This window comes from Plectropomus leopardus, chromosome 12 (assembly GCF_026936395.1).
Source record: "Plectropomus leopardus strain MGB_pleo_1.0 chromosome 12, ASM2693639v1, whole genome shotgun sequence".
Taxonomy (NCBI): domain Eukaryota; kingdom Metazoa; phylum Chordata; class Actinopteri; order Perciformes; family Serranidae; genus Plectropomus; species Plectropomus leopardus.
Genome location: NC_142187.1, coordinates 26,062,580 through 26,076,129, shown reverse-complemented (window position 1 = coordinate 26,076,129; position 13,550 = coordinate 26,062,580). Strand labels below are relative to the sequence as shown.

Here is a 13,550-nt window from a genome sequence, read left to right as displayed (position 1 = left end):
CTATCCTGCACGTTTGTTTGCATCTCTTTGAATTCTAATGTTGAAGCTGTCACATTATAATTCAAAATGGGTACTCATGCACGGCCCTTTTCAATTTTATATATCAACACCATCATTTTTTACCGTGTTTTCACATCTTACAGGGACAGTGCTTTTCAGGTTGTCATGAAAGACTTTCTAATGGAGTCAGTGGGTGTTGCAGCACTGTATTATGAAGTCACACATTTGACCTCACTGTACAGTTATTGTAAGGCAAAACCACTTTTTTGCACATTCAAAACATTAATATTGCATCAAACAACAATTTGCTATGAAAAGGTAAAGTGGAGTAATGGCATCCTGAGCAGCACGTTCATTCTTTGCATGTTGTAATCTGAGCTTCTCTGTTCTATGTTGTGGTAGTCAGTCTGGCTGCATTTGCATAGTAGTGCAGGTGCATTCCTCTGTTTGTATCGCACTAGCGTTGTTTTTTTTCTCAAGCGTAAAAAAAATGTTGCATCCCACTATCTATCCAGGAAAAAATCATTAGTAAAATGTGTGAGAACCATGTCTATCTACACACTGCCTTACTGCAAATAACAGCAAATAAACACAATAATCATGACCCATGGTGGCTCTGCTGTTCATGCTCTTAGCACCACTAGCTGCTAGCCGCTGATCAGCCACCTCCAATTGTAGATCCGTGTGCGGACAATCCTGGCCAAGACTTGCAATCATACATGTGCTCTGTATCCTGCTCATTTTCATACATTATAGAAAAGCTGTAGACCTGTGAAACTTTTTTTTTACAATGCACATTTCCTTTCTGGCTTCCAGGTTTTCCAGCATTATGGCTCATAAACGTGTTTCTGGTCAGCAGCTGGCCCAAGCCCACAGACATAATAAACTTTCTTAGAATGCATATGCTCTCATGTGCATATGTACACTTTCATTTGTGACATAACATTGACAACAATAAAACTGCATATGTTTTCTTAGTTTTTTGGCAATTTGCTTTGTTATAGTAAGCAATGCTGCAGCCTCTAATGGAAACACAAATGTGTTCTTGAGATATTTGGCCTTTTTAGACATTTATTTTTTATTAAATCCTCACAAGCATTTCTAGACACACAGCATTCATTTTAGGGCTTTCTGCCAGCATTGCAGCAATAATTTTGTGAAATTAAATTGCCCTTAGTCAGTGCATTTAAAGTAGCATAAAATGCATGTTTTGAGGTGCCTTTTTAACAAGCAACTGCCCTTCGAGATCCTTCAGTGGATCTACAATTAATCACTTTTAGAAACTCTTAATGTTTACAGTAGCACTGAAATCCGGATATTTGTAATAAGCTAATACCTTGCAGACATTATTATTGTAATCCAGTCTGCAAGTCTACTGCAGAGGAACTTTTTGAGGAAGTTTGTTAAAAGCTGTTCTTCAGAGACCAGCAGCATGACAGGTCACTGTATTTGCTTTTAGGTGTTGTATGTGATGTTGCTACAGTGGAAGACGGTGTATCTTTGCTTGCTTCTTCTTAACCCTTCTCCTCTCCCCTCAGGATGGCTTGGACGCGCTGGTGTATGACCTTGACTTCCCTGCCCTGAGGAAAAACAAGAGCATTGACAACTTTTTGAGTAGATGTAAGTAGCTCACATCTTGCTTTTTTCTCCATGTCCTCCTTTAACATTGATCTCTCCATGTCTTTCACTTGAATCGTTTGTGTTTGTAGGCCCTGTTACATATGGGTCTAAGCCTAGGCTCAGAAAAGAAGGCTGTTTTTGGGTCAGCGCCTCTATGTAGGCTTGGACACAATAGGTGTCTGCTGCTTAGTGTCCCCCAACAAAGGGGCTTTCATAAATGGCTGGTGACCCACATGATGCCGATGGTGATGGCTTCTCTTTTTCACTGTGCCCTCAGACTGGGGAACCCCATAATGAAAATACCAATCAAATGCAGACAGCGATGCTGAATCTTATTTTTCCATGACAGATCTAGTGTAACTGCCCGATTCTTTTACATTTCTAGGAAATGTAACAGTATTTATCCCAGAGCTTTTTCATGTAAACTCAGCAGTGTCTGAGGTGGTGGCAGAGCCTCAGTGTTATATCTTGGGAATATACGTCTTTAATTTCCTGAATTACATACAGACAAACACATAATTTAACTAAAAGACCTACAACTAAACTAAACAACAAATGTGTACTCCCACTCCCTCTGCTATAACTCAGCATATTCTCCCTCCTTTTGTGGCATGTTTTGTAGTTGTCACTTTTAATTTTCCTCCGTTTCTCAAGAAAACTTCTCCACTAAATAAACATTGCACTAAAATCTATTGAGATTCATGTCCAGCAGGGAAAATGGTTGCTGCTCTATTTACACTACGGTTGGTGGAAAATTGTATACAGCATAGTCTTGTGGTTTTCAGCATAGTCTCAATTTTTTAGTATCTTTACAAGGACGCCAAGTATCTTAAGTAGTATCTTAAATTATATAAATTAAACTGATGGTAGCCTACTAGACTTTTGGTAGCCTAGTAGATTATTGAAATCAATTGCTTTTTCAGCCCATGACATACAATTTGCTGCAGTAAATATGATTGAAGTGTGATAAACAGTCGCATGGATGTTGACAAAGCTTTCCTTTGGGGACAAAATTGGAGTTGAAAAACGGTTAAAAATTACAATATATGTTATCGCCACCCTGCCTATTGCAACATGTTAAGTGTTGCAGTAATATTGTTTTGTGACTTAAGGATCATGATAATATCATTTTGTGGAAAAGCAAGGCAGCTTTACTTGTATAGCACATTTCATACAACAGGGCAATTCAAATTGCTGTACTGAGCAATAAATAAAAAACATAATAAAAGGTACAGATTTACAATAAAAGAGTAAAAAGCACCATTAAAAATACCAAAAGTGCAGACAAGAGGTGCAAAGATAAAAACATTATTTAAAGTATCTTGGGGGGCCTCTGGTGATACCCACCCCTAATTTACACTGTAAATGTGATGCTGTGAAAGTGCACAGAATGTTGCATGTGATTTTTTCTAACTAGATCAGCAGCATCAATTCATTATACAGACAAATTTCCAATGATCATGTGTAAAGTCTATGAAACTGTACTGACTTAAGTTCAGGTGGTTGCTAAATAAGCAGGGACAGCCTGCCTCCGTAAGCCATGACTGAGAGGAAAAGCAAAAGAGTTAAGGCTTTTTATCAGTTTGAGGGAAACCAAAAATTCACTGTTTCATATTTGATAATCAACCCAACCTACTGTAAACCCCTTGGCTAAAACTGCCATTAGGCATCTCCTCTATTACTCTTGGTACAGTACTTTTGTGTATAGCAGCCAAGTGTTGGAAATGCATTGATGGATGTAGACTAATGGACTAGCTGTCTCGCAAGACAGCTAGTCCCCAGTACCATGCATTGCCTGAAGGGCTCTTTCCTCTGAATCCTCTCCTCCATACATTGTGCTGTGCACCCCGATCACATCAGCTGATTTTTTTCACAGTGTGTATGCTGCCTGGGACCTACTGGAAATAATCTTCCCCACCCCCACACGCATGCAAATGCACACAGTGTATCTCTGTAACAGCAAATCCTATTTGCGCCTTTTCTAAACACGGTTTATATGTCTTTTTGATCCTCTGGGATTTTTTATGATCACAGTGGAAATGACTCACCCTTAAATGTTCTTATTCTAATAACTCGGCCTTGCTTTTTATTTTTAGATCTATTGAACTTGAGTGCCCCCGCATCCCCCTTTTCCACGAGTTCCAGTGCCAGTTGTGACCCATGTGAATTGAAAATTATCCCCCCTTGTTCAGCTATGACCAAATTTGGCTGAACAGTGAATACTATCTCCCCGTGGGGAGCTAGCATTGTTACATTAGGGAGAGGCCGACTCTCAGCAAGCAACAAACTTTCCCTGAAAAGAAGCTCTCAGCTGTGCAGAGGAGCGTTGAGCTTTTTCTGATCTGTTTGCCAACAGGCTGAATGTTCCTATGAAAGCCAAACCTCTGCTACATGTCGACATTACGTGACACCTAAATGACGTTAGGTAATAAAAACAGGATAGCACTGAGCTTATCTTGTATACAAAATGCAACCACTGGAAACTTCATTTTAATCTCTCTGTCACTTTAAACTGGATCTACTTGAAGGATAAGACTCTTCTTAAAGGTCAATGCAAAAACTTAAGCTTCTGTAGCTTCTCTTTCCTATTAACATCTATCTTTATTTTATTTTTTTTTCCCAGACAAGGAAACCATAAGTAAAATTCGTGATCTACGCATGAAAGCAGATGACTATGAGGTGGTTAAAGTTATTGGCAGGGGAGCATTTGGAGAAGTGCAGTTGGTAAGAAGACATTTTGTGTGTGTATTTTTTAATAATGCTCTTTATATACCTTTAAGAAAGTTGTAGATGTATAAGTAATATAATCAATATTGTTTTTATTAGTTTCAAAACAATATGATATATATCTGGTGTTGCTCCCACAACGTTAGAATACGCCTAACTTCACTGTCACCTTGTCATCTTCTCCAGGTGAGACACAAAGCCACATCCAAGGTATACGCCATGAAGCTGCTGAGCAAGTTTGAGATGATCAAGAGGTCAGACTCTGCTTTCTTTTGGGAAGAGAGGGACATCATGGCTTTTGCAAACAGCTCATGGGTGGTGCAGGTATGATACCTAAAATCTATTTAACCTAGCATTATATAATGGACTGCAGGCCATATATGTGTAAACCCAGCCTTATGTGTGCCTGAAATTAAGTAGTAAGAGATTTGTTCATTTTTGACTGTCATTTTTTTCTCTTCTCTATTTTGCAGCTCTTTTTTGCATTCCAAGATGACCGCTACCTCTACATGGTGATGGAGTACATGCCGGGTGGCGACTTGGTTAACTTGATGAGCAACTATGACGTCCCGGAGAAGTGGGCCCGCTTTTACACCGCTGAAGTGGTGCTGGCTTTGGACGGGATCCACTCCATGGGCTTCATTCACAGGTAACAGCAGCGTCTCTTTTTTTCCTGCTTTCTCTATCTCTTTTGTGTTTTTCTGTTTGTGAGTTGACTCAAGTCAGACCACTTTGATGTGATTCTTTCTGATGGAAAACGCTATCTCGTACATCTGTAAGGTCCCCATATTTTCATGGTCTGTTGGAATTGCCAATGAAATCTTGACCAAGTCAATGTGTAAAATAATTTATCTTTTATGGTACTTGACTACTGTGTGATATGCAGAAGGATCTAGAAGGTGTGGTGGCAACTGCGGATCTGAGAGGGCTCTGTATTAAGCAGGAAGTTCAGGGTCAGAGCTTCTGTTTTTAGCATAAGTAACTGTAGGTGACACACTTTATTACTGCTTGTTTTTAATACTTTCGTCTGGAACACACTGCATGCATGAGCAGCGCGTGACGGAAACCTCGCTGAACTGCAACCGTTTCTCTAGATGTGCCGCGGCTGTAAGGCAACTGAGACCTGTGCTGCTCAGGCAGGCAATGTGGCTGCTCTGACTTGTTAATACGGGCGCCTAAAAAATAACAACAGGTTCAGCGACGCTCACGCACTGCTCACGCAGGCAGTGTGTTTCAGGCGTTAGACTCAAAGCTAATGCTTTTCCTACATGACAGTGTCATACAGTACATCAGTCACCTCTACCTGTACATAAAACATATTGAAGAAATTAAAGTTAGTTGTAACTGCTGTCAGTGTTGTCTCATTTTTGTTCGTGTCGATTTAGCAGAGATTTAAATAGTCTATTAGAGTTGCTTCCTTTCTGTTCAGTTCTGAGACACTGGCTGATCTCGTAAAAATATCTTGGGGTCTTAGGGTAATCAATCTCTCTGTGCTGGACAGTGCCACATTTTATGAAATAAACTCTATACACAACAGCCCTTTTTCTTTTTAAAAAAAATGACTACTGATATATTCTACACTTTAAGCTATGTGCACAGCAGCTATGGTGGAAAAATTTATACCATGACATTCATATTAACTCCCTTGCTGTTTCCCATTAGCTCGCTGGAAGGTGTAGTGAAAGGAAATTTCTAGAAAACATAAATTCTGCTCCCTAAGGTCCCAGTGTCCTTCATACCCCATTACATCTCAACTAGTACTGCAGAACACTGCAGCACCTTCACACACTTCTGATTTGGAGAGCTATTTTTCCAAGAGGCACCCTCATGCAGCACTAACCTTAACTGCATGCACAAAGGGCTTTAGTTGTCTTATATACTTGATTTTGGTATATTGTTTGTGTGTTGTATATGTGTTTGATTTCACTGTTTTTGCCTCGTCAGGGACGTGAAGCCTGATAACATGTTGCTAGACAAAGCAGGCCACTTAAAACTGGCAGACTTTGGGACCTGCATGAAAATGAACAAGGTATCAGATTTAATTTTCTGTCACAAGAATGAAAGTTATCACCCCATAAACATGAATATTTTAAGTTTGAGATTTTGAGTAGCTTTCTAATTATTTAGCTCTCTGAAAAACATTTGCAAACAAGTATTGAAATTGTAATGATTTTTAAATGTTTTCTCTCTCTAGGATGGTATGGTACGATGTGACACAGCAGTGGGAACTCCAGACTACATTTCGCCCGAGGTACTGAAATCCCAAGGAGGAGATGGTTATTATGGCAGAGAGTGTGACTGGTGGTCAGTGGGAGTGTTCCTGTACGAAATGCTAGTTGGTGAGTTTCTGATTAAGTATTTCCTGTAAAGGTCAACGTTAACGTTACTTCACCTATCATAATTCTTAATAATAGTATGAAATTTATGTCCCAGAAGGACAAAAGCCCTGGATGATTTTTTACCTTTCTCTCCAGTATAAAATACCAAGATGAGACTCTGAAGCTTTCCTGTATATTATTTTTTATGTACAGTGTGTATGGCCCTGTTTACACCTGGTATTAATATACGTCTTTGATGATTCGATTACAAGTGGAGAGCTCTTCGTCTGTCCCTTCACACCAGGCATTAGAGTCCACATGTGTCTGGAGTGACCACTTGTGATCACATCTCAGTTTCCTGCTCTATATGTAGATTACCACTAACATTTTTCCCCTTTTGCAAAGGCCAAATGTGTTCTTTTATTAACCAGTGGGGAGCAGCAATGCACATTTGTGCCTAGTCTGCTTGAGATTAATGGTGTAAATCATAAGTTACGTCACAATACAATATCATGTTGATTCTTTGGACTGTGATACAATATTGGCTGTTTCACAAAGTCTATTGTGATATGATTTAAATTAAATTTAGGTGCCTGCAAGCGAAATGAGATGATATAAGTAAATATCCTCATTGTCTTTTTCTTTGCTGCTTGCTACTATTTTCCTGGAGCTTGGCCTCCAGCACTGTTTCAGTGATTAGGAAGGAGGTGCTCTTGGACGGAAATTGTGACACAAATGTGCAATGGGAATTTCAAAGTAAAGGCGTGACGTAAAAATTACAGTATATGGAGATGTTTTTTTATTTTTTAGTCGGTAATAGTAAATTGACATATTACTCAAGATCAATCTATCACTACTAGAAATTAAAAGAAGAAGTTGTTTGCAAAGATCTTGGTACACAGGCAAAATCAAAACAACTCAGACATGGTCTATTACTTTGCATCTTTCAGGCAAATAAAGTCTTGTTCCTCTTTTATTGTTGTGGCTGCTTCTTGGTGTTTTGCACTTTAAAACGATTCAGTTGGTGCACAAATGAGCGCATAGTTCCTTTAGTGTGGCCCAGGAGAAATGAGCATATACACTGCCGAAAGAATGGCCCTATGGAGCCCAGACCACCTCCAAATGTGGTCTGAGGAATCGGATCGGACGCATTTAGCATGCACTGGGTGCATTCACACCTGTACTTAGAGCTAGCCACTAGCCCATGTTGACGCATGTTAACACCAGGCGTAAACAGGGCCTGTGTGCGATCCAGTTTGTTCTTACTGTTGACATATCAGTAACCATGGCTCTTGTTTGTCTTCTGTTATTACAGGCGACACTCCTTTCTATGCAGACTCCCTGGTGGGGACCTACAGCAAAATTATGAACCACAAGAACGCCCTGACCTTTCCTGACGACAGCGACATCTCCAATGACGCAAAGAATCTCATCTGTGCTTTCCTGACTGACAGGTTAGATAGTGGCATACTAAGCACTGGATTCTGAAGTGGGTCCTTATCATTACACCCTTTCCTTGTTTAGGCATTGATTGTTTCCCGGCTTAGAGGACCCTCAGTGGAAAGAATCTTGATTGACACATAATAACATTGTAGATCTGTGTAGCTATTGAAGAACTGCTTTTATTGGTGTTAATAACCCTTAGGGACTGTTTGGTGCATTATACACACTTCATTCTTCATTTTTTGATAATTTTGGCTGTGTTCATGCAAATGGAATGAATTTTGGCAAGATGGTGTATTTTTGTTTAATCTTAAGCCCCCCCGCCCCCCCCTTTTTTTTTTTTTTTTTTTTTATATACTGTATTTGGCATATGGAGAAAATACATGCTATGTCCACTAGGTCCAATGTCACAATGTTGCTTTAAATCATTTACATATCCTAGGCTGTGATGATTACAAAAAATCCAGTTAGCATGTAGTATATTGAAAATAACCCTTTTTTTGACAAAAAAACAGAAAATGAATGAATATTTAATATTTCTGATTTGGACTGATATTGGTTAAAAATAACACAATAAAAGTAGGAAAATAATATTAATGTGTATTATTTATTAAAGCTTAATTATAAATAGTGCATTTTATCAAAATCACACACATAAATGATCAAGAATCAAACTAAACATGTCCCCCCTGACCCCCACAGGGAAGTTCGACTTGGCCGTAACGGTGTGGATGAAATCAAGAGGCATCCTTTCTTCAAGAATGACCAGTGGACATGGGAGAACATCAGAGAGAGTAAGAACATTTTCACTGTTACTGGTTAATTTCACACCTCCCATGTCACTTGGCAGTCTGCTCACTGTTACTGCAACGATGTAGCCAGCGATCATGTTTTCCATTTGACCTACTACAGACAGTTGCAGGAAATTCTTGTAGACGAGCCATTCATTCAATATCCTTTCCAAGACTAAACGTGATTCCTGCTCAGAGGAATAATTGGCAGCACAGCGCTTTTTGAGGCCAACAACGGGGGAAGCAGTCCATCACAAATGTTAATGCGCCAGGATTGACACTGGAGCAGAGAGAGATTAGAAATGTAGGACCTAATCCAGGAGCTATAGTCAGTTCTTTAGTGGCTTTATATTTAATACTTTACTAGGCTGAAGTCAGCACTTTAGTGTTGGCCACCCCTGGCGTTACACTGGCAGACCAGCTCTGCGAGTTGGCTGCTCTCCCGTGTTTTAAAGAGGATTTTAGAAGAGATCCGTGATCCAGAAAAACTCTGCAGAGAAGTGCCACACTTGTTCTGTATCTTTTATATATCTGGAAGGTCGTCTTCTTCAGGATAGTTATGTCAGATACAAAAAGAAAAGATTAATGGAATATATTAGAAGCAGAAGAAAGTATTTCTACTGGTTGCCACGTTTTAAAATCTGCTAAAATGTTAATTGTGTTCTGGACAAAGTGGGGGAAATACATAAGACCCTGATTTCGTGGAGGTATCTGGGAAATGACCCTATCATGTTATTTTATTCTAGCAAACAATGTTGACTGCTGTTGTATTTTTTCTCAAGTCCTGTCCTGACATCATTTTTGTAGTTCTTTAAATTAAAATAAAAATCTGAACAGCAGGGAAAATTATACTGTGCCTGCCCTAATATATATATATATATATATATATATATATATATATATATATATATATATATATATATATATATATAACTTCCAGTATCGTAACAGGTACTATCCAGAACTTTTGCTAAAGAACACCCAAAAGAGAACAACTGGGGTTAAATAGAGGCATACCACACCATGCAACATTACATGGCTATTTTCTTTTTTTTGTAGTCGCAGTATTCAAAGACAATTATTTCGGGAGTGTCTTCTGAAATTGACTGTGCCTTTAACACACATTGGCTTAATGAACTGTGGTGGCCCTGTTTTTATCTTGTATCATCATGAATCTTCCATCTTTTCTGTGCAGCTGCTGCCCCAGTAGTGCCTGAGCTGAGTAGTGATGTTGACACCAGTAACTTTGACGACATTGAGGAGGATCGGGGAGAGGAGGAGACCTTCCCCATACCAAAGGCCTTTGTGGGCAACCAGCTGCCCTTCGTAGGCTTCACTTACTACAGCAGTCAGCAGTACGTCCTCTACGCTGTGTTCATTATCAATATGCCAAATTGTTCCTTTGACACTAAATTGTCTACATAATTGCACTTAAATGAAAATGCTGTATTTCAATAGTGGTTTATCTATGATAAGATTCATTCATCAGTTAGTATTTTATGTCTTAAGTAGAGCACTTCAACAGAGTGCACTGTATTCATGGTAGAAATCAGTTTGTCATAGTAGGCACAGTTTGAATGCTTTATTTCTGAGCAGATATCATAGATATATATAAGCTCTTCTTTGCCTGTAAATGCTCAGATAATTTATATCACATATCATATATACTTAGTTCTGCCTGGAAATTGTGGTAGATGTTAGCTTTCACTGTTGACTTTTGTGATCGTTTCCTAAAAATAATACCTGTTTCCAGCCTTTTGCGCAGCGCCAGCACAAAATCCAGTGACAAACGTAGCAGCTCCACAAAGGAAGACAAGAGTCATGTAAGTAGATCACATTTTTTCTCGTAGTTTAAGATGCAGTATCTGCCATTTTTCCATTTCCTCTGATGACTTAAATTTCCCTTAATGCAGGTATCTGCAATATCTGTTAGTCCCTGCGAAAATCAAAGGTTGTTTATTGTGTGTTTCAGCTGGAGAACCTGCAGAAAAGGATCTACCAGCTAGAGGAGCAGCTCCACGGTGAAATGCAGCTGAAGGATGAGTTGGAGCAGAAATGCAGGTATGGAACAGAGCTTTTATTCATCTGCAAACGGGTAATGTAGCAGCTTAAGATGTGCTCAGACATAACACAATGTGAGTTTCCACCTTGCTCCTGTGATTATGGCTGCTGGAGTGCCAGTCAAAGTACAGATATAAGACATTTAGCCACCTTTAGACAGTTTAGACATTTAGCCTCTAAAAAAGTAATTTTAAGAGCCATAGATAATTTATTATGTGTTACCCCCCCCCCCTTGTTGCATATATATTTTTGTTTGTAATGACTATACCAGACTTGCAATACACATGAGATTTTAATTTTATAGAAAAACAACGCGGTTAAGTTTGTCTCTCAAATTCTGTTTCCTCAGGACGTCAAACACCAAGATCGACAAGATCATGAAAGAACTGGATGAAGAGGTTAAAGCAGACTCTTTTTCTCATCACATTTTTCTTATTAACAAAATATAAATGTGCAATGTTTGCTGCTTTAGTTGCAATTATATCATAAAATTTAACAGCATCCCCAGCTTCTATTTTGATAATACACTCAAAACCCTTGATACTAGAATTAAATGATATGGTTAAATAAATTACAGTTTAAAAGCAGGGGTTGGATTAAGGATCAGTTTCTTCCTGCCACATCACAGCTGCTCTGTTGTTCCTTGCCACAGGCAAACCTGAGGAAGAGCGCAGAGACCAGCATGTCTCTGCTGGAGAAGGACAAGATCATGCTGCAGCACAGATTCACCGAGTACCAAAGAAAAGCTGACCAGGATGCTGAGAAGAGACGCAATTTGGAGAATGAGGGTAAAGATAATGAGGTGCTGCTGACGTATGATTCAGACACTGTGCAATTAAACTATAATTGCAGAGTGATGTGCGGAAGCAGCCGGTATTTGAACATAGTTTTGTTGCATTTCAATGCCCTCATCTTCTCCGTATCACTTGATCTAGTCAAAGACATATGACCCGAATGGATTAGCTGTTTTCCTGGTTTGACCTTCATCCTGCTCACTGCTCACTACATACCGAGTTGACTGTTGGACCATGCACGTCTTTTTGACTTTCCCATTGATTTTCAACAGAAGACAGCACTTGGGGGCCGTACACATGCCGCATTTTCAAGTTTTTTTTGTCAATGCAGTGTACAGTGTACATTCAATGCAATGAAATGCATTATTCCCTGGCTCTCTCTCCAAACTTAACATCTATAGATAGTACAATAAATAAAGTACTTAATCTGAGAATAAAAATAACAGCAAATAATGAAAAACAATTGCAGCAACTAATTAAAACAGTAGCAGCTCAATAAAAAAAACAACAGTAGCATATAATGAAATACAAATAGTCCACATTCATTAAGTGCGTGTTCATTTCTATTGTGACATCATGTGATGATGAACAACCAATCAGAGCAGGCAGATATCTTTCCTTTTTTCTGTAAATATTAGTCTAATAAATTTGGAGGAGAAGTTGGATCATTTTAATGCAGAGAATACTGATCTTTACATCTTTCCCACGAACAGTATTTCAGGCCTCATACATACCTATGAAACTCCTGGGAGAGGATCAGCTCTGCATTTAGGGTTTTTGTTAAGAGTGCTGTTATACAGTGTTGGTTATGGTTGGTTAACAACCTCAGATGCAACCTACCTCCACGCTCATGAAAGTTGGCACAGGAGTAGCAGGCAGTGCCTCATGTTTTCCAGGCGGTTAAAGACGCAGCATGTTTACGGCCCCTTAGTGGACCAACAAGTATTGAGATGTTAGAGATTTCAAGACTTGATATGCTGTGCATGTATTTAAAAAAAATATCAGGAAACTGGACATGGGATGTTGTTTGAATTTGATAAAGAAGTTTAAATAAAGCCTAGTCTAATTCATTTCCCATCTGTTTTTTTTTCTTTCAGTGTCAACTTTAAAAGAGCAGCTTGAAGATATGAGGAAGATCAGCCAGAACTCTCAGGCCTCAAATGACAAGATCGTCCAGCTGCAGAATCAGGTACACAGTATACTCATGCACACATAGTCTTGATGAATGCAGGACAATGCAGTACACTGATCTTTTCTGTTTTGATTGGCAGATTGAAGAGGCCAACGACCTTCTGCGCGCAGAGTCGGACACAGCAGCGAGACTGAGGAAGAGCCACACAGAGATGGCCAAGTCAATGAGCCAGTTGGAGAGCTTGAACCGCGAGTTGCAGGAAAGGAGTCGTGCAGTGGAAGGGGAGAAGGCGCAGCTGGAGAAGGAGCTCCTGCTGCTTCAGAGTACTCTGGACTCAGAGAGGAGGAACTACAGTCTGGGCTCGGAAGAGATCAGGGAGCTGCAAGGTGACCCACTGACACAAATATGGGGACACTGACAAATGCACATCCAACATTAGGGTATCTGCAGGTCCCTATCAAGTCTTACAGTCAGTTATAAAAACGTTAGGCTGTAGAAGTCAATAAATAATCTTAGAGTTGAATTTGAATTTGCCACAAACATTTTATGTAATTTAATTGGTCCATCTTTTAATTTCTATTTGTCTAAACAAGTCAAGCTCTTCTGCATGAAAGTCCACATCTCTGATGTTACAAAACTTTAAGTCTACCAGTGAACTTATTGC

General features: G+C 39.3%; 1 protein-coding gene across 2 annotated transcripts in view; it reads left to right on the top strand.

Annotated features, from left to right (window-relative positions):
- Nucleotides 1-13,550, top strand: part of rock1 (Rho-associated, coiled-coil containing protein kinase 1) — a 40,630-nt gene that overhangs the window by 13,297 nt on the left and 13,783 nt on the right. For both annotated transcript variants that reach the window (XM_042497114.2, XM_088085658.1), the window contains exons 2-16: nt 1,539-1,620; nt 4,244-4,344; nt 4,534-4,671; nt 4,821-4,996; nt 6,292-6,376; nt 6,542-6,686; nt 7,981-8,119; nt 8,811-8,902; nt 10,095-10,254; nt 10,653-10,722; nt 10,872-10,960; nt 11,310-11,358; nt 11,613-11,748; nt 12,852-12,943; nt 13,026-13,272. In XM_042497114.2, the coding sequence (XP_042353048.2) occupies nt 1,539-1,620; nt 4,244-4,344; nt 4,534-4,671; nt 4,821-4,996; nt 6,292-6,376; nt 6,542-6,686; nt 7,981-8,119; nt 8,811-8,902; nt 10,095-10,254; nt 10,653-10,722; nt 10,872-10,960; nt 11,310-11,358; nt 11,613-11,748; nt 12,852-12,943; nt 13,026-13,272 (1,801 nt within the window). The remainder of the gene's footprint in view (nt 1-1,538; nt 1,621-4,243; nt 4,345-4,533; nt 4,672-4,820; nt 4,997-6,291; nt 6,377-6,541; nt 6,687-7,980; nt 8,120-8,810; nt 8,903-10,094; nt 10,255-10,652; nt 10,723-10,871; nt 10,961-11,309; nt 11,359-11,612; nt 11,749-12,851; nt 12,944-13,025; nt 13,273-13,550) is intronic.